Below are 21241 nucleotides of genomic sequence, written 5' to 3' on the forward strand. Positions count from 1 at the left end.
GTGATTGGATACAAAGCAGAATCACAAAAGGCAAAAGTACAAGAGATGGTATCTGGAGGAAACCAGGCTCAGGTTTCCCAGAGCCCTTTCCCAGTAGAGTCCTGCAGGAAGCACTTAATCCCTCCAGCAACAAGTTTCTCATGAGAGAACACCTAAGGTTTTTACTGGGGGCTGTTCATGTAGGCACCCTCAAGTACCAAAATTCCAGACACCCAAAGGAAAGCAGATGTTCAGCAGAAACCACATTACTCACACAATGAGCCACTGTTATGCGGGGAAAGTTTTGTATCAATGTGGGGATTGTTTACCAATGAGGTCCTCAGATGCCAGTGAAAGGCGAGCAGGCCTTTCTAAGGACAGCAGTCTCAGGCTGCTATGTTAACTCTTCTCTGCACAGCTTCCCTGACCTTTGCTTTGCCGTATTGGGGGGCGGGGTGGGGGGGTGTGTGCCTGCTATGGTGGTATTGGACCTGGTTTGGAGACAGGGAGAAACAAGGTCGAAGGGAATTCTGTGCCTCCTTCCCACATCCCTTCATTTCTCTCATTCCTTTCCCCTCTTCTCTAGGATAGTGAGTTTATATTTCTTTTGAAATGCAATTGAAATTTGTATCAATCCTTTTTTATACCAAAGAGTCAGCATTAGCTCAGGGGTGTAACTTGTCTTAGAGAAGGGATTTTTACTGCAGTATTAATGTGAACGGGCTTCTGGGAGCAGGAACTCTTAAACTGTGAATGATAGATCTCTATGCAAATATGCATTTTTCTGGGGACAGAGTCTCTAGTTTTTATTACATTTAGAAAAGGGTTTTTGACCCTAAAAGAGATGAGAGCCAGTGGATCCCAATATTTTTAAAAGTAGAGTAAGATAAGACAGTCCAACTTGGTTAGAATTTATCTATTTGAAGAAGAGTATGGGGAAATAATCATCGCAGCTGCCATTACCGAGTGCCTCTGTGTGCCTGGCACTGTGGTTCGTATCGTAGTGCCTCAGAGAATCTTCTCAACAGTCATTTTGAAAAAAAGTAAGTAGCTTCTTAAGGTCTTACAGCTAGTAAGTGGTGCAGTTGAAATTAAACTGAGGCCTGACCCCAAAGCACTGCACATCATTCCAAGTTTTAATAATGCATCTTAGGTCTTAATAATGCATCTTTTAGTGTAGTAAAATTAAATATAATCATTTTTCCCCTCAAGTAGCGATTAAAAAACATTTTAATACTTTTGTACAGATTTATATATTTGACTGAATATATATATGCAGCGTTATTAAATTTTCTTTCTGCATAGTATGTTGTGCTTTAAAAAAATTATATAAACCTACATCTCACATTTATTTCCCACTTTTAAAAATAGATTCAGCAGATTATTGAAGGAAAACTCTTCCCAATGAAAGCTCTGGGTTATTTTGCTGTTGTAACAGGAAAAGGTATGCAAAGATGGATTATCATAATTTTTGTTGTTTTCAAATAAGATTAATTTTCTTAGACCTCCAACATCTTTCCCTAGGAAACAGCTCTGAAAGCATTGAAGCTATAAGAGAATATGAAGAAGAATTTTTTGAAAATTCAAAACTCCTGAAGTAGGTATATGGTTTAACTATTTGAAGATTTTTGTAGTGAGGGAGTAGCTTAAACTGTTTTCACTTAAAAGTTTGTTTTATAGCTGCTAGTTTAACATTGAATTTCCAGCATTTTTCCGAAATAGTGATCTGTTAATAGGCAAGTCCTCAAGCTACTCAGAATTAGGAGCATCTTATCACTGGTATAATACATGCTGGTGTAAAAAACTGCCCCTCGGGCTGTGGGCACTGAAAGACAACACGGACACCTCCTTAGTTGTTTTACTTATGAAATAATATTTAAAAATCAACGCTTACATTTTTATTTGTTTATCTTTTAAAGAAACCCATCCTTCTGGTATTTTACTTTATTTTATTTATTTATTTATATTTTAAGTAAACTCTACCCCTGACGTGGGTATCAAACTCACAACAAGATTCACATGCTCTACCAGAGCGCCTGGGTGGTTCAGTCAGTTCAGCATCCACCTCTAGATTTTGGCTTAGGTCATGATCTCAGGGTTGTGGGATCGAGCCCTACATTGGGCTCTGCACTTAGTGGGGAATCTGCTTGAGATTCTCTCTGTCTCTCCCTCTGCCTATCCCCCCAGCTTGCACCCATGAGCTCTCTCTCAAATAAATAAATAAATAAAATCTTTTTTTATTGTTTTAAGATTTTATTTATTTACTTATTTGAGAAAAGCGGGCAGGCGGGGGGAGGAGCAAAGGGAAAGGGACAAGCAGACTCTGTGCTAAGCGCGGAGCCCAACGTGGGGCTTGATCTCATGACCCCAAGATCATGACCTGAGCTGAAACCAAGAGTCAGATGGTTAAACAACTGAGCCACCCAAGCACTCCTAAATAAATAAAATCTTAAAAAAAAAAAAAAGAGTTGCATGCTGAGCCAGCCAATTTCCCTCAACAGTTATGTTGAGAATACCTGTATTTGGTTCTCTTCAGTATTGGGGAAAGTTGGAGTGGAGGGTGGGGTTGTCAAAGGGGTATCCCTAAATATTGACAGAAATTAACAGAAAATAAGATCCTGACAGAAAAGCAAAAAGGAAGAGCTAAAGGACAACTGAATTATATTAAAACCTTATATATAGAAGCTCTTAAAATGGCAAGGTATGTTTGCATCTGTATTAGTATAGTAAATCAAGATAGTTCTTGCAAACATGGTCTTGAGTATATTCTGTGGGGAGGAGCTGACAATCATGGAACTTACCTGTCCAACATGATAGGCACTAGCCTCCGGTGGTTACTTGAATTTGAATTAGTTAACTTGAAAGAAATTTAAACTTCTGTTCCTCAGTCACACCAGCCATACATTCCAAGGGCTCAAATACCTCAAGGGGCTAGTAGCTACCATGTTGGATAGCTCAGATAGAGGTCGTTTTCCGCATCACAGGTTTTATTGAACAGCACTGGTATAAAATATGAGTGACTCTTCTCTTATATTACAACAAGCACATTTTCAAACGTGGTGAGAGTGTTGTCCTTTTTGCCATTTTTATGTACCGTAGCTCTTGTTATTTTTTAATAGGACAAGCATGCTAAAGGCACACCAGGTGACTACAAGAAATTTAAGCCTTGCTGTTTCAGACTGCTTTTGGAAAATGGTACGAGAGTCAGTTGAGCAACAGGCTGATAGTTTCAAAGGTAAGTTGGCTTTTCAAAATAAGCTAACAACTTCAGGGCGCCTGGGTGGCTCAGTTGGTTAAGCGACTGCCTTCGGCTCAGGTCATGATCCTGGAGACCCGGGATCGAGTCCCGCATCAGGCTCCCTGCTCGGCAGGGAGTCTGCTTCTCCCTCTGACCCTCCCCCTTCTCATGCTCTCTCTCTCTTAAATAAAATCTTAAAAAAATAAAATAAGCTAACAACTTCAGACATTTTATTAGTTGGCAGTCTTAGGTATCCAGCAGATTCTTTATTCCCTGAACAGTTGCTTTTTAGTTCATTTTCTATTAGTATGTGGAAAATGGAAAAAATACAAATTTCCAGTTGTTGTTCAAGAACACTTTCTCCTTCAGAGGAAACATCGCAAGGAGCACTTTGCAGATGTAGCAAGTTTGCAGTAGTGTTTGGGAGAAAACTTAGTAAACTAGAGGGGACTCAGATTCCCCCATTTCAGGGGGAAGAGAGGAGTGGTGTTGGAAGGCAGAGCAGCCTGAGCTTCAGCTATTTTGTCTTAGTTCCTGAATCCCACACTTTCCTGCTCTGTGGCTTTGCTTCCATAGTTGCATTTGACTGAGAGTATACTTTCCTTCCCTTTTCCCACTTGGGAATTCTACCTGCTTAGTCCCTCAGCAACCCTGTGAGTATTGTTATTGTTCCCATTCTACAGAAGGGGAAAGTGGGGCACCAGAGTTAACTCACCTAAGTGATGCACCCAGCATCACACACAATAGATAATAGACCCAGGATTTGAATCCTGGTGATGTGATTCCAAAGTCCCTGCCTTTAGCAGCTGTACTAAGCTGTTTCAGCTCTGTGTTATGTGGATTGAAGATGGAGAAACAAGTCAAGAAGATTGGTTTGGAAAGCTGTTGCAATAGTGAGATTCTGAGATGTTGAGAGCCAGAATACTCAGGAGCCATCGATGCACACTCAGAAATTCAGTTAGTACAGAGAGATGTGTGATCACCTGTAACCACCACAACTGGGTAGAAAGAGAATCCTGAAACTGGAACATCTGTCCTTCTTCCTCAGCAACACGTTTTAACCTTGAAACTGAGTGGAAGAATAACTATCCTCGCCTGCGAGAACTTGACCGGGTAATGTTTGTGTGCCTCATGTGTTTCGCATATGTCTTGTTTAATATGGTGCTCTAACAGAATTTATGTTGACGAGCAAAATCTGGTAAGCCAAACTGCTTTGATTTTGACCATAGGATTACTAATTTAGAGCTGCAAGAATATAGTTCTCTGTATAACTGCAAGACTGCAGTTATCTCTTCTACAATAATTTAAATTATTTGGGACATAATATTAAAAAATAATTATAGATCATAAGATGCTAAAGCAATTGTTTAAAAATGTTTTCTGAAAAAGTGAGAAACATTTAATAGAATTAATATATTTATGTAATGTAAACTTTTTTAAAATTATACATCAACTTTTTTACCTTTTCAACATTTACTGTGGAGAAATATACTCTAATTTAGTGGGACTTAAATATTGGTTTTCTTTGATTTTTAAAATGCCATCTGTTGTAAAACACAGCATCGGTTTATTAATGCTAATAGACTAAATTAATATGTATTGATATTTTCATGTAACATTTGTTACATGAAAAACTACACTCAGAATTGAGTGAATAAGGTAGACATCTGTGTCCGTGTCTTTGTCCTTATCTGGCTACTGGTATTCCTAAAAAAAGAGGGTAGGAGAGAAGAACATTATTTGCTGGTTTATGCATGCTTCAGACATAAGTTCAACCTACTAGCATGTCAGAGGCCTTCTTTTTAGTGATATCTAAAACTCATGGCAGGGCAGATTGATGTTATGAAAATCTTACTTGTATCTATATTACCTAGAACGAACTATTTGAAAAAGCTAAAAATGAAATCCTCGATGAAGTTATCAGTCTGAGCCAGGTTACACCAAAACATTGGTGAGTATTTGACCTTTTCTCAAAGATTTTACTATATGGATTATAATGAGATACTAAAATTTAGATTGATAAAGCCGTGATTTATTGTAGCCTTGGCTCATCCCCCAAAACAGTAAATAGGCAGTAGCATAAAAGTATTTCTTTTTGCAAAATCTAACCAGTATTGTAGTCTAATTAAGTATTTAAGTACAATAAATTATGTATTTAATATCTTTCAGAAGAGATATTCTGAAAAATTGCTTTCTCCATGGTCTTTTTAAATCTTAATTTGTCTTAGGCTTTCTTTACCTTGTATATAATTTTGATTTCTGTCAAGTCATTTAGGCAAAAGTTTCATCAAGTTGTGTTTTAGATAAAGATCAGTCTATCAAAACTGGTTGCTCTTACGGGGAAAGGGAGGGAAAAATAAAACAAGACGAAATCAGGGAGGGAGACAAACCATAAGAGACTCTTAATCATAGGAAACAAACTGAGGGCTGCTGGAGGGAGGGTGGTGGATGGAGGGATGGGGTAACAGGGTAATGGGCATGAAGGAGGGCACGTGATGTTAATGAACATTGGGTATTATATAAGACATGATCACTGACCTCTATCTCTGAAACTCATAATATACTATATGTTAATTAATTGAATTTAAATTAAAAAAATAAATTTTAAAAAGCTGGTTGCTCTTGTTAGATTAATCACAGAGAACAAAACCATAGAGAAAATTAATTTGTAAAGGGAAAGGAGTATATATTTTCAAGTTCTCATTTCTTAGTAAGAACAATTGGTACTTTTTGTAATATGTGCCTCATGTTTTGTACAAATCTTATTTCAAGTTGAATTTTATTGGAGATTTTTTTAAAATAGGAGGTAAAGTCATCCTTTTGAAAAATAGTCATGCAAATCTCTTTCGGGGCAAACTATCACCTTCTATTTATGTTTAAATGAATTTTGGCACTCTTAAATTTGTTGGCACTGAAACCAAAATAGGTTCTGTGTAACTCAAGCAAGATATGTATAAATAGCCTTGATTTTTTTTGCAATTATATTTTAATTAACAAATTCCTTGTGCATAAATTATCTTTCTAATGAAATCTATAGTGTTTTTAAAAATTTATCATTCTTGGACTAGAACTAAATATTTTCTGTTCTTCTCTTTGCTCAGTTTAAGATGATCCAAATTGAGCCTAGAGAATAGTGTCCAGTCCTTAAATTTGAACTCAGTATTCAGTATTGTTAGTTTATTTAGTATTGTTAGTTTCCCCCCTCAGTGTCCTTTCTTCCTCTTCAGGGAGCCAAAATTTGCCTATTTTCAGTCTCCTTATCCCCAAAAGGATTCTGATCTTATCTATTTTGTTGATTGATTAATCAGGTATATATACAACCCAGCTTATCTTTGTTATTATTTGTATTTTAAGCCAGTTCTATGGCTTTCTGTAAGCCAATTAGCTTTTGAAATTGCAAGAGATAGAGTGTGTGAACACACACACACACACACACCCCTGTGCACACATGTGCACACAAAGAATGAATACTACTTGTCATACTAGGTTGTATGAGGATAATATACATGAAAAGTGATTTGTAAACTATTATAACTAATGCTGTCTATGGGAGAAAAATATGGTGCATCTGTAAATTCCTGGCATCATCAAATGAAATGGGTAGTTTTGTTTGGGCAGAGCAGTCAGAAATCAAAATATACCTGCACTAAAGTGAGCAATGAAGATAGATGTCATTTATGTAACATGCAGGTGGCTGAAGGGAATTGTGAAGGGATGAGAAGCCTGTATTTCGAGGCTGCCTATTGAGAAGTCAAGGGAAAGAAGTAGGCATCTAGCTGCTAGAGGTTTATTCTGTGAGCTGATGGATCAGATGTCTGTATCTTTTCGTCGGCTTTTTTTTTTTTTTCAGGCTCTATAGCTTAACACAAATGTAGATCAAATTAGCAGGTCCTAATTATAACTGTTCATACCACACTGAATTCAACTGCGTTGTACCCAAAACATTTTATTTTTGTGATGTAGTTGTTATTGTCTTAAGTAGTATTTTGTGTGTGTGTGTGTTGCATATGCTTTATGTGATATTTTAGGGTGACTAAGATATTAATTATTTAATTGCCAGGACTACTTGATCTATACTTGGTGATCTGGAAGCAGGGTTACAAGTATTTTATGTCCTAAATGTGATAGTTTATAATTTGCTTACAGGTGTTCTACTCTACTGTAACTATATTTTAAGAAAGTTGTTGGGGGTTTATATTTGACATATGATGCATTTAGGCAGAAATAGGCTCTCAGCGATTTCACATAATATACCTGATTATCAGGAATTGATTACTAACATTAAGCAGGAGATATTGGTATACCATTAACATTATGTGACCGTTATTACAGATTTGTCTCTTTTTTATATGTCATTTAGAAGGATAGCTGACTGTATTGATAGAAATTCACTTTTTAAAAAATGGTATGATGGTACGCATATAACTTTTGGTTAAAAGTATTAAGTTTATTTTGTTAAAAGAGTGAAAGGAAAATGGGAATGCACAGTTGAGTTTCCTAACTCAGAGTTGAGGAATTAAAAAAGATTTCTGATATCATAATCCTAGATTTAAAGGGTAAAAGGTGTTAGGTGAAGGCAGTGACAGGAAAATTGCAGAGCCCAGGAGGTGAGAGCAAGCAAAGTGACAAAGGTAGCTGAAGACTGTTACCTATGGCTTTAGCATAGAAGGAGGCAAGTGACAGGAGATAAAACAGTAGATACAAACAAGATACAGATTATCAAGGGCCATGCAAGCCATGTTCAGAAGCTTGGAATTTATCCCACGAGCACTGAGGGCCACTGAATAACTTTAGGGCAGATTTGCATTTTATTTTAGAATGATCTTTGTAGTAGGGAAAGTGGAATGCTATGAAGAACGGGGCAGTGAGCAAAGAGGCAGTTGGCTGTTGAAATTATGTAGATGAGAGGTGATGGTGGCTGGAACTTGAATAGTGGTTGTGCAGATGGAGAAGAGGAGACAGTTTTGAAATGTCTGAGAAGTTACCTAGAAGATAGAATTGACAGGATTTAGTGATTGGATGTATAGGTAATGGAGAAGTCAGTTAAACAGTGAGTACATTTTTATCCAGTAATTACATTGCTGTGAATTTGTAGGAATGAAGATATATTTGACAGAGATGAACACATAAGAATCTTCACCATTGTTTTGTGTATAAGTGTAAAAAAATTGAAAACTTATGTTTTCTATTTGGAATTAATATATTTGATTTATTCATAGAGTGGGTTACTGTGGTGCCCATGGAATGGAAATGCATAACATGGAAAACTGTATAACATGCTTTTAACTTTTAAAAAGTATTTATAGGGGCGCCTGGGTGGCTCAGCTGTTAAGCATCTGCCTTCAGCTCAGGTCATGATCTCAGAGTCCTGGGATCGAGCCTGGCATCAGGCTCCCTGCTCAGTGGGAAGCCTGCCTCTCCCTCTCACACTCCCCCTGCTTGTGTTCCCTCTCTCGCTGTGTCTCTCTCTGTCAAATAAATCTTTAAAAAATAAATAAATAAAAAATAAAAATATTTATAAAACAGTCTGTGTAATATGTAAACACACAAATATTTATTCAAGGATTCAGTGTTTTTATTGATAAATTAAGCTGAATAGTGATTGTACTACTGAAAGAGGAATTATGGAGGACTTCTTACATTTTCTGTATTGGTTGAAATTACTATATAGAGTGAGTCCTCTGCTTTAAAACAAGAAATTTCCATTTTGAAAAATGTTTTCATTAGAGTGGAGTAAAAATGGAGGTAAAGTTCCTGGAGATAATGAGAGGAATACGTAGAACTATAATGTTAATTGTATTTTGCGTATTTGTGGAATTATCCCTAGATGATGGCAAAATTTAGAATAGAGAAGTCTACAGTCACATAACATATGCTAGGAAATGTAAGTAAGGGTGCACGTCAGGGTGGCAGATGGTGTAAGCACATCCGCTGGCCTCAGCCCACAGGGATTTTTGCATGAGAGTCGAGGACTAATGGTCTGGAAGAGAGATTGTGGGGTGAGGAGAACACAGCTTCCGGTCAGCAGAATATAAGGTCAACCACTGTCTGGAAGGGAGAGCCACGAAGGGTTTGAGGATGTAAGGAAAGGGGAAAGAGTGAGAATGTAAAGTGGTTTGTTTGTTCCAGACAGAGTATTGGGGGCACACTGAACATGATTATGATGAAGGGGAGCAGGGGGAGTGTGGACAGGACAGCAGCTTGGTGGTGAAAAGGCGCAAGGAAGGTGGGGTGAGGATCGGTGACAGCAGCTACCTGTGGTGGACTGGAAAACAGCCTCCTGTGAGAAAGTTACCTTAGGCTTGTCAGGATTTGATGGTCCGGGATTTTGTTATCTCCTTGAAAGGGTGTCTGGGATGCCCAGACTCTGAGGAAGAGATAACAGGCCAAGTCTGTTCTGAGGCAGGAGCAGCAGAAAGCTTGATGGTCAGAGGCTGGATCCTGGCCTTTTGTTCATCTTTCAAAATCTTGAATTTGTGTTTAAAATTATATCTGAATAGGAGACCCTGAGAAGCTTCTTTTCTTCCAGCTTGCTCCTAAAATTCTCCCCCTGTCATTATCTGTCATTAACAGCATGACTAAATTGACTGTGTCCTTCTGGTCTTGTATCCTTACCTCACGCTCTTTGGTATTCTGGTTGTCACTGAAAAAAGACCCGAAAGTTAGCAAGGGGAAACCAGCAGCTAAGCTCATTGACTCAGTATACTTGATTTCACACAAGATGTTGAGTAAATATGAGGAGTTTTGGATAGAAGGGAATGTTGACACTGCTCAACCAAGAAAATTGCAGCTTGGCCTTTCGACAGCTGTTTCTGCTACCCTGAGCTTTATGGCTGTGTAGTAGAGGGGTGAAGTTACTCTTAAAACTGACCACTTTTGGCAAGCAGAATGTTTTTGTATGTTATAGTATTATCTTACAGTAGAAATTAGTTTGGGAGAAGCCAAATAAATATTTTCTTGAGAGTTCAGTTTTTTTTCTTGATTGAAATAGTTGTCTTTTTCTTGTTTAGAGATCTGTGTTCTTCTGAGATGTCTTTAAAGCAGGAAGGATTCTCAACTTGATTATCCATCTTTTATATTGTTACCTTTATTTATCATGATGTGTTGGACAGTTTTACCTAGCAATATCCCATAACATCTTTGTGCTTTGTGCTGTGGTCTGATAAATTGTTAAAATTATACCAACAAGTTCTCAGACTTGGACTCCACTTCACAGTCAGTACATAAAAAGTATGTATTAATATGAGGCAAATAAGCACATGAAAAGATGCTCAGAAGTATTAGTCATTAGGGAAATGCAGATGAAAACCACAATGAGATACCACTGTAAACCTGGCAGAATGACTAACCATATCAAATGTTGGCAAGATGTAGAGCATCTAGAACTCTCATCCTGTGCCGGTGAGAATGTAAAATAGTTCAGCCATTTTGAAAAACTGTTTGGCAGTACCATAGAAAGTTATTTATATAATTGCCATATGATACAGCTATTCCAGCCCTAATTATTTTACCCAAGAGGAGCAACAGTGTATGTCCATACAGTGAATGCTCATAGCAGCTTTATTTAGAATAACCAATAATGGGAAGCAGCCCAGATGTCCATTAGCAGGTAAATAGATAAATAGATTCATATAGTGGAATACTACTCAGCAATAAAAAGAAGTGAAACATGGATATACACAACAATATGGTTGAATCTCAAAATATGCTGAGTGAAAGAAGACAGACAAAAGAGTATACTGTATGATTGCATTTATATGCAATTCTAGAAAATATAAGCTAATCTCTTGTAACAAAGCAGATCTGATGGTTAGAACTTTTGGAGATGATGGGTAAGTTCATTATCTTGATTGTGGTGATGCACACAGGTGTATTCATATGTCAAAGCTTTAAATATGTGCAATTTATTGTAAGTGGATATTACTTCAATAAAGCTGTTTTTAAAAACTATTATATTTAAATTAGGTGTTTTTGAAACTTTTTTTTTTTTAATTTCAGGGAAGAAATCCTTCAGCAGTCTTTGTGGGAAAGAGTGTCAACTCATGTGATTGAAAACATCTATCTTCCAGCTGCACAGACCATGAATTCAGGGACTTTTAATACGACAGTGGATATCAAGCTTAAACAGTGGACTGATAAACAGCTTCCTAATAAAGCAGTAGAGGTTAGGATATAATTTAATTAAATGGGTAAGAAGCATTATCTGAAGGGAGTAGGAGCTGTGAATTTTAGGTTTTATTCCCATCACAGCCGCTGTCTCTCCTAATGGGTCCTTATGCTCCATTTATTCTTTACTCCTCATCTCTGTGTTGGGATTAACCTTAATGCTACTACCTTGACTACCATTATAAAAATTTACTAATTGGTATGCTGCTGGTCTGAGGATATTGGTTCTGTTGCAAAGATAGCATGTAACAAACCAGCAGAATTTGCTTGAATGTGAGATGTTTTTAGCTTTTTCTGTGGATAAGGATTCCATAAGGGAAATGTTTAATGAATAAAACATTTCATTTATTGATTTTCTACAGAGCTCAATTACACTTAAATAATCATTTCCTTAGTTAGGATCCTGCCAGAAGGTTAGACTAGGAATTATAAGAAAGTACCTTGAAGAATGCTTTTCTGTTACACGTGGTCTCAACCACTTAGTAGCTATGTGACCCTTGGACTAGCTGCTTCAGCTTTCTGTTTATTTGTCTGTACGTTAGGGATGATAATATTGCCTGCCTCACAGATTGTTCTAAGGACTAAATGAATATGTAAATGGATGTAATATGTAAAATATTTAAACATAAGTGCCTCACAGTAACTGCACAGCTGTTAGGATGATGACCATCATCTAAGTTGATCTGCCATACGCATTACTCTGAAGAATGATTATTCTAGCAAAGACTCAGCGTGTCCTGTCCTTCTGTGTGAGGTTGCTCACAAAGTTAGACTTGGTGTTAAAGATAATTTTATTTCTCATTACCTGAAAAAGAAAATGTCAGCTAATTTTTAATTATTTGGGTGTGTTTCCCCCTTTCCTGTCCTTCACTCCTGGCTTCACCTCTTTTCTCAGCTTCTTCAAACTTCTCTTTCTAAGAACTGACAGCTGTTCTGCCAAAGCTGCATACAGCTGACCCCTGTCAGTTCTCGACACATTGACCCCTAAAATAACTAGAGGGCTGCCGCCGCCACTCCACTAGCTCTTTTCACAGCTGGCCCGGTCCCATGGTAGGATATTGTCACATCCTAAGGCTCAGCAGGGAAGTGGTCATTCTGTTTCCTGCTGCTTTCTCCCTTCATGCCTGGGTGTGGCAGAAAGCTGTGGACCTGCTGAAGGGTCGGGAAACAGATTCTAATACCTCACTGGGTATTCTTGGACAGTCACATTGTTTATGCCATGGTTTAAAATGAGGAGGGCTAAATAAAAAATACAACATTAACTAGCCCACTTAATCATAAGTAGATTTATTTCTTACTTTTAACACTATGCTCTTCTTTCACTGGCCAGGTAATTACGAGTTAGCTGTAATATAGGTTGAATATTACTTATATTGAATACTCAGTATAAGTAATATTCAATATGATTGAAGGTATTGATGCATTGCTTCATATATTTGCATAAAGGCAAAGATGTGAAGAAGATTAGATCTTCACAAAGATGTGAAGAAGACTAAATCATTATGACATTTTAAACTTTCTACAGTATGGAAGAAGCAGGCAAACTCACATGTTGTACAGAATGAAATAAGTAAGTGCACTAAGTGTGGTGGCTGATTGGAGTGCAAACCTATCTCAAGGGGGCGGCCCCTGTTCAGTTCCAGTTGGTGTTATATAGGAATGCGGGTACAGTGCTGCCAGAGAGTTCAAGAGAGGCTGGAAACACAGGTTTTATATGAAGTCTGTTTTTAGTGTTGGCTACTAATTTTGTAAAATTTAAAACACTGTGTATGTCTAGCAAAACATGTCAGGACGCCAGATCTATCCCACCAGCTACCAGTGTGAGATCTCTAGGCCAGAGTTTGTATTTGCTGCCTTCTTTAAAAAAAAAAAAAAAAAATTGTGGTTTCAATATGTATTTTGTGATAAGCTAACTTACTACATCTATTTGGCTTAACTTCACGTGTTTGTCATGTTACATATTAAAATAAGTAGTATGAATACAGCTTTTTTTCTTTTAAATCTAGGTTGCTTGGGAGACCCTACAAGAAGAATTTTCCCGCTTCATGACAGAACCAAAAGGGAAAGAGCATGATGACATATTTGATAAACTTAAAGAGGCTGTTAAGGAAGAAAGTATTAAACGCCACAAGTGGAATGATTTTGCAGAGGACAGCTTGGTACATCATTTGTATATTACAGTGTCAGCCTCACAGTTTTATACAATTTCTCAAATTGATACCCTTTTTATAGGAAGTTGTTTTTATATGACCATTTCAGTTGGGTTCTGAATTTAAAATAATGAAGGAAAGAAATAGTTTAACTATCTGTAATCAGCCCTTTAACGGTTCTCTACTATTTCTTCCAGGGCTGTCATTTCAGAGAAAAAAAAGTTTTCTAGGAAAACTTTTCTCTGAAACTTCGCAGTAAACAGGCTTCTATAAACTTCCACAAATTGTTGTCCACTAGCCATTACATGGGCCTGAACCACAGATGGCTCAGATAGCTGCTTCTCATTTTACCCTTGGTGGTAATGAAAGGAATTAGATGCATTGCTTTTCAGTGGATTTGAGTCATAAAATATTAGATTCCTGAAATAATGCTAAATACCACATGTTGAATGCTTAAAAGGTGCCAGAAACTCTACAATATATTTTGTAAGTACTATTTTATTTAGTTCTTAAGCAGTCCTGTTATTGTCCTTGGCAAAGCTCAGACTCAAGCCCTGCTCTAATTACAAAGCCTGGCTCTTGACCTTCACCAAATGCTCCACCTCCAACAGATCTTTTGTTATGTAGAACGTTTGCATCACCATAAACCTTGTTAAGCACCTGCTCTGCTCAGACAGTTCCAAGGAGGCACCCTTGAAAGATAAGATAGGACAGTTTTCTAGGAAAATGCATATCTCACTGGGGGCTGGTTGTAATTATAATTAATTTTTAAACCAGTGTTTTGTCTTCATGTTTGAAAACTATATTCATCCTTTTTTTTTTTTTTTTTAAGATTTTATTTATTTGGCACAGAGAGAGAGAGAGCACAAGCAGGGGGAGCAGGCAGGCACAAGGAGAGAGAGAAGCAGGCTCTCTACTGAGCAAGGAGCCTGATGCGGGGCTCGATCCCAGGACCCTGGGATCATGACCTGAGCCGAAGGCAGCCGCTTAACCAACTGAGCCACCCAGGCGCCCCGAAAACTATATTCATTCTTGTTAAATACCTTATTAAGACTAGCTGCCTTCGAGAAGTGTCTTTTTTCGTTCATTCATTCAAAAATTATAAAATTTAGAAATCAGTTCTTATAATAAATAACTCACATTTGCTTATAACTGTCCAGACCTTTTAAGCTTCTCTCCTTTATACTTTTCATTGATGTTAACAGTGAGACAGTGGTTGTTGTTCTCCTCTTTTCTAAGAATGCAGACACACAGATCATATGGCAAAAAGGAGAGGTAGCGAAGATCTGAATCATTAACTCCTGAGTACTAGGGTTCTAGGTGCAGATTTTATGTAGTTAACATGTATAATATGCCTCTCTCTATCTTAGACATAGCTCATTTAATTTGGTATAGGAAAAAATCGTCACTGTTCATTCTTTTGGGAGAAAGCTGACAATAGGCAGATAATAGGGCCTCCTGCATTTGCATGGGAGCGACATACTTTTATGTTTAGGTGCATCTATTATTTTGTGTATTTGATAAGCTGTCTATTTGAATAAAATTACCAAGATGATAAGGCATAAATCAAATTAGCTATTTTTCTTTCCTTATTTCAGAGGGTTATTCAGCACAATGCTTTAGAAGACCGTTCCATATCTGATAAACAGCAGTGGGATGCAGCTATTTATTTTATGGAAGAAGCTCTTCAAGCTCGTCTCAAGGATAGTAAGTAGGGACACAGGTTATTGAGTTTTGAGTATTCCCAGTGGTGAAGGAGTTATCCAACTTGATGAACATTTGTTAAAAAAAAAAAAGCTTTTAAAAAATAAATGAAACAAACATTTTATAGTCTTTGTCATTAATACTACAGTTAAATATTTTTTGTGAGATTTTTCAGTCAACTGCTTAGTAGCTACTGAAAATATTAAATAAACTGGACACATGTTTATATGTACTTACATTCTAAAAAACTATAATTGAAGACTATTTTAGTGTTTGCCTCTATACTTACAGGAACTTTACAAGCAGTTGTATCTTTCATAGATTGTAAACATATATAATTAAAATAAATTTCCTATATATGTACCGTAACCATCATGTAGTCTTTTTATTTATTTCAACTGACTTTATATTGATATAGCAGTTTGAAATAGTTAAGAAAACAAAACTATTATTATTAGTTACAATTTATGAACTTGGTAAGTGATAAAATTTCTTGATGAATTAAAATTTTTTTTAATTTTTCTAGCTGAAAACACAATTGAAAACATGATAGGTCCAGATTGGAAAAAGAGGTGGTTATACTGGAAGAACCGGACCCAAGAACAGGTAAAGACAAATCTCTGTGTTATGATATAATTCTGTTTATTTTAATTCAAGCATTAAATACAAGTTTTGCATGCCTCCAGTCCAAGCTTAATAATTTCAAATGTTTTTTATCAGCCTTTCTAAAATATAATGAATCTTTGGAATAAATAGAAAACTACAAAAGAAAGTTGGTTTTTTGGGTTTTTTTGTTTTTGTTTTTTAAGTGAAGTAGCTGTGTTATTAAAAGGAAGAGGAAATGAGCCATGCCCCTTTTGTGGTAGATTACTTTGTTCATTTCAATTCCCTATTTGAGGTAAAGTGAAAATTAAAGTTATGAACAGAAATAAAAAATGACAAGAATTTAAAGGATGTAGAGTGAAAGTGATTAGAATAAAAGCTTATAGTGACTTTTTTTTTTTTTAAAGATTTTATTTATTTATTTATTAGAGAGCGAGCGAGAGAGAAACAGCATGAGAGAGGAGAGGGTCAGAGGGAGAAGCAGGCCCCCGCTGAGCCGGGAGCCCGATGTGGGACTCGATCCCAGGACCCTGGGATCATGACCTGAGCCGAAGGCAGTCACTTAACCAACTGAGCCACCCAGGCGCCCCAATAGTGACTTTTTTTTTACCTCATCTGTTGTTACCTCTGGATTTTTCTGTTAGTTTGCTGTTGTGTTCCCAAAATAGGTATAAAAATTCAGATAGGAAGTAGAACTATAGAATTTATTCATTCAATAAATATTTAATGAGCACTTCAGTAGAACAAAATGGTAAAGGCAAGTATAAATAACTTGACAAATGAATACAGGAAAGATGTACAGATCATTCAAGTCCCCATCTCCTATCATCTTTTTATTCCTTATTGTTACGGCTTCTCTTTTTACACCACATCTCATTCTTATGTTCATTCCTTAAAAAGAAGCGAGAAAACAGGATATAGAACCAAAATACGTAAGTGAAGGAAGTAATGAATAAGAAAAAGAGGTGGAATCCAATCTCCCTTCTTTCCTTTTGTCTTTGAATCCGTGTAGTTAGAGAAAGGAGACCAAGATACAGAAATATCAAGAGAAAAAATTTAAAAAATGGAAAATTATCAAAGGTCATGTCATTCCTGTTTTCTTTTTTTTTCTTTTCATCTTAAATACAGAATTAAGTTATATAATCAACACCCTATATATACATGTAGAGATATAGGTAGAGAGATCTTTTTTTAGTTTCATGCATTTTTTGTTTCATAAGCTATCAGATGTGAATTCCAGTTTGTCTTTAAAAAAGTGAAGGGACAGTCTTCCTCTTCTCTTTTTTTTGATAGGATTCTTGTGGAAAAATGAGTTGTTAAGAGACTGGAGAGAAGCTGAGGAAGTGGACAGAGTTAGTGGTGGGATCATGTGTGTTTTCAGGGAGCATCAGTTATCTCTCACGACACATGGGATGAGAGGACGAAGTCTGTCAGAAAAGAATTTCTAGGAGATCCATCAGAGGTTTCCGATTTTAAGACTAGAAGAAGAATTGATTGAAAAGAACTGGCATGAGGCAGATAAACTTGGAAGAAAAAATGGTTTCAGACCATCATGGCTTAAGGGAAATTAGACCTAAAGTTTTCAGAATAATCAAAGATGGCAACTTGCCTCAGCAACTAGTGGCAAATATGCTTTGGTCAAACACTCTCAGAGAGAAATAATTCTTAGTTGTAAGTTATTTTCTTAGGAATTTGAACCCATACAGGATGCCTGCAAGAGAAGTAGAGGAATTAGTTTTAAGATAAATGCAAGGATCTGTGGCCTAGGAGAGGACTGTCGAAACCCTTCAGAGAAGAGCCTTCTCCGGATTTCAGGGCAGCATGTTGTAAGACCCAGACTGACTATAGAACAGAGGCCATAATTGGGAATATAGGGGGAGGGACATCAGGACCGCCTGGGGAAGTGTTTGAATGTGTTATGTTTCATTTTCTGTTTCAAAAGAAAGCCCCTCCTGTCAGACTCACTGAATCAAGTTCTCATTCTCTAACCTTTTTATCCCTCCTGCTCCCTGTTGAAAACCACTATTCTAGACCTCATTCCTAGAGGTTACTGTGAGAAACAGATTCTGGAAGAGGTTGAGATTATCCCCATATCTCACACTGCAAGTTTAGATGACTGTGTAACAATTCTTTCTGTCTTTTTGAATGACTGATTTAGTAGGAAAAGAAATTTAAGATTGTCCTGTGTTAAAGATAAGAAGTCTATGCTCTGAAAACTGTTTTGTGCTTTTATATTGTTATATTTTCCTTAGTTTTCTAGAGAAAAATCCATCCCTTTGAAACATTCTCACCTTGTCTGAGCTGAACTGTGGAGATCTTGTTCAGGATGGATGGGAGAGTAGTGTTCTCCTGAAGACCCAGTGTGGTCAGGGGATGGGTGGACAGACAGAAGTGAAAACAGGACAAGAGTTGGGGAATATCCTCTAACTTAGAGATTTCCTTCTTACTTCAGACCAAGACCAGATGTTTAAGGAACCTGTAAAATTTCTCTTCATTAAGTAATAGCTCTTCTAAAGTGTCATGTTTTCAGAGAATATTAACTAGTAGTTTCACTTATAAGCCAGTTATTTACATTTACATTTTATTCTTCTATAAGTACTCAGATACTGTAGCTTGCTATAGTTTGGGGCAAAGTGTTGTGGTAGTAGCTTGTTTAGAGTAATCAGTGAATTTGAAGCTAGTTTCTTTTACCATGCAATTTTGAAAGGATTGAAAAAAAAAAGATAAACGTAATTTGACACTGTATAGGAGTCTTATTTTCAAATTTATCACTAGTGATATGTTTTCCTCCTTTGGTCATAAGACTGTGAACAATTATAGAGAAGAGTTTGGAAGTATATTTAAGAATGATAGGTACCTTGGCGCACCCAGCAGGCTCAGTCGGTAGAGGGTGCTACCCTTGATCTCAGGGTTTTAAGCTCGAGCCCCAGTTGGGTATAGAGATTACTTGAAAATAAAATCTTAGGGGTACCTGGGTGACTCAGTTGGTTAAGTGTCTGCCTTCAGCTCAGGTCATGATCCCAAGGTCCTGGGATGGAGCCCCACATGGGGCTCCCTGCTCATCAGGGAGTCTGCTTCTCCCTCTCTCTCTGCCCGTCCCCTGCTTGTGCTCTCTCTCTCTCCTGCTTTTCTCTCTCATGCTTGCTTGCTCTCTCTCAAATAAATAAAAATCTTTAAAATAAATAAATAAAATAAAAATAAAATCTTAAAAGGGGAGGATGATAGGTACCTTGCAAAAGCAATCTAAAGCACAATTTTTAATGAAAATACTTTTTTTAAAAAAATCCCAACTATGAATTTCATATTTAATTTATCAGAAAAGAAACATGTCAGCAGGTGCAAGTCCTTACAGTCATCTAGTTCTTAGATACGAGGCATTTATAGATCATTATCTCTTCCCATGTATTCAGGGTCCTTTTTCCTAGAGCGATATCCCACCCTAAGGTCAAGAAGCTATATAGTAAGGTACCTGGTACTATAACTTCGACAATGAAACATTTCAGCAAAAGTAAAATATGTAACAAATAAGGCCTTTTTTTTTTTTTTTTGCCTCGCTGAGTCCAGCTTACCCTGCCTTTGTGAGCGGGTTGTGCTGTATTTATAAGCCAGGGTATTATGTTCTTTTGTTGCTTGTGTGGAGCTCGTGTCCCCTATTGTTCAATAGCAGTATATTTAGTAAAATTTTGTGTAAGTGTGCCAAGTCATGAACCATAAAACAAGTCCTCTTTGAAACAATTTAAAGTTTGTCCACAATGAAACCAAGAACGAATTGGAGAAGATGTTGAAGTGCACCGAGGATCACCCAGCCTATCTCGCGAGCGATGAGATAACTACGGTCCGAAAGAACCTTGAATCCCGAGGAGTAGAAGTGGACCCAAGCTTGGTAATACGTACTGCTGATAAGCATGCACATGCTTCCTGAATCTCTGTTTCTTGTGGTGACACGTGACTACTTCTCATGTGTTATTTGGGTATTTAAGTGCTTTAATTTGACTTTGGTCGTGTGGACTTTTGCTGACAGTAAAAACAGTCATTTTGACTGTGTACAGAGTAGAGATTTATTCTCAGTATTGCTTTCTTAAGTGTAATGCTTTAATTTGTAAGCAAAGATATTGAGACTTGAAAAGGTGACATACCTGGGCAAGTTCAGCAGGGAGCTCTGGCAGGAGGGGGGTGAAGCCCAGCCACATCTCTTCACCCTGCTACACTGCTTCAGATTGCAAAATACAAGTTCTGCTTCGATACGGTTCTTTTGTATGTGTGTTTTCTCAGTCAAATGTACCTTAATCAGGTATGAGTGGGTTTAGAAAAAATATGAATGTTAAGTTTTTATTAAATTGGATAGTGCCTTAGGGTTCTATCTCATTTTCCTCATTCGTAATAAATACAAGAATAAAAATAATTACAGTTTAGACTGTGTTTTACTTTACCTTCATGATGCTTATTTGGGAAAATTTTTAAAAAATAACTTTCTGGGCCTATGTGCCCCCAGTTAAGGTGTAAGGGATCGAAATTTCATTTTAATATTAGCTTAAGTTAAGTGAAACCCAATTAGAAAAATAATTCTAAGGGGAAAAATAATCCTATAAGAAATTTCAGAGCCACACATAAATTCTTTTAGAGATTATCTACTATTTATGTTTCTACATCTGAGAAATGAGTATACTTAATATAAATTCTACCAGAGGTCAGAACAAGAAAAGAAAGCAGGTAAAACTCAAAGCAGTTCAAGCTGTTATATCTAGCATTATTTATAAATTGAAAATGAAATTAAAACTAATGATAATTACATGAAACTGTTAGTTGAATATAAATTTAATTTATCCACATTTGGACTTTGCCCACATACTAGGATATGGATTGGCTATATATCTTAATTACTTTTTCTGAGCAAGAAAATCTCTAGTTTTTTCCAAGAGACATTTTGTTCAGGGTACTTTATGAAGCTATGAAATAGCGAAGTATTATGACAAGAATAGCAGATGGGCTAGATGTCAGAGATGTGAATACTAGCACAGTTTCATCCCATTCATTAGTAATAGTACCTTTAGTAACTAATATAATCTCTTTGAACTTCCACTTTCCCCATCTGTCATATAGTGTTGGTGATACTTGTTATACCTACTTAACATTATTATTGTCATGCTCAGAAAAGATAATGGTGTGAAAGAACCTTGAACACTCTACATAGTAATGACATCGGAGGGGTCATTTTGTTGTGGTAACAACGAAATGTAGTAATCAAAAAGGAAATATTGTTGCATTGATAGACATGGTCTGAGACCAGCTTCCTAGTCCTAAAACTCTGTCCTTAGATTTGGCTCACTACCCCTTTTTCCTTGGGGCTCCTTACCTCTTACTAGGGAAGATAATAATCTCAACCCTATATACCCTACAGGAT

The 21241-nt window shown here is 36.8% G+C and overlaps 1 protein-coding gene across 4 annotated transcripts in view; it reads left to right on the forward strand.

The window, feature by feature from the left end:
- The window catches only part of OPA1 (OPA1 mitochondrial dynamin like GTPase), an 88523-nt gene that overhangs the window by 36837 nt on the left and 30445 nt on the right, over window positions 1–21241 (forward strand). For all 4 annotated transcript variants that reach the window (XM_081831572.1, XM_081831576.1, XM_081831583.1 and 1 more), the window contains 10 exons: window positions 1351–1423; window positions 1504–1576; window positions 3099–3214; window positions 4266–4330; window positions 5092–5168; window positions 11216–11381; window positions 13390–13542; window positions 15132–15240; window positions 15764–15843; window positions 19583–19723. In XM_081831572.1, the coding sequence (XP_081687698.1) occupies window positions 1351–1423; window positions 1504–1576; window positions 3099–3214; window positions 4266–4330; window positions 5092–5168; window positions 11216–11381; window positions 13390–13542; window positions 15132–15240; window positions 15764–15843; window positions 19583–19723 (1053 nt within the window). The remainder of the gene's footprint in view (window positions 1–1350; window positions 1424–1503; window positions 1577–3098; window positions 3215–4265; window positions 4331–5091; window positions 5169–11215; window positions 11382–13389; window positions 13543–15131; window positions 15241–15763; window positions 15844–19582; window positions 19724–21241) is intronic.

This window comes from Leptonychotes weddellii, chromosome 1 (genome assembly GCF_054177405.1).
Source record: "Leptonychotes weddellii isolate Sample4059 chromosome 1, ASM5417740v2, whole genome shotgun sequence".
In the NCBI taxonomy this organism is placed as follows: Eukaryota; Metazoa; Chordata; class Mammalia; order Carnivora; family Phocidae; genus Leptonychotes; species Leptonychotes weddellii.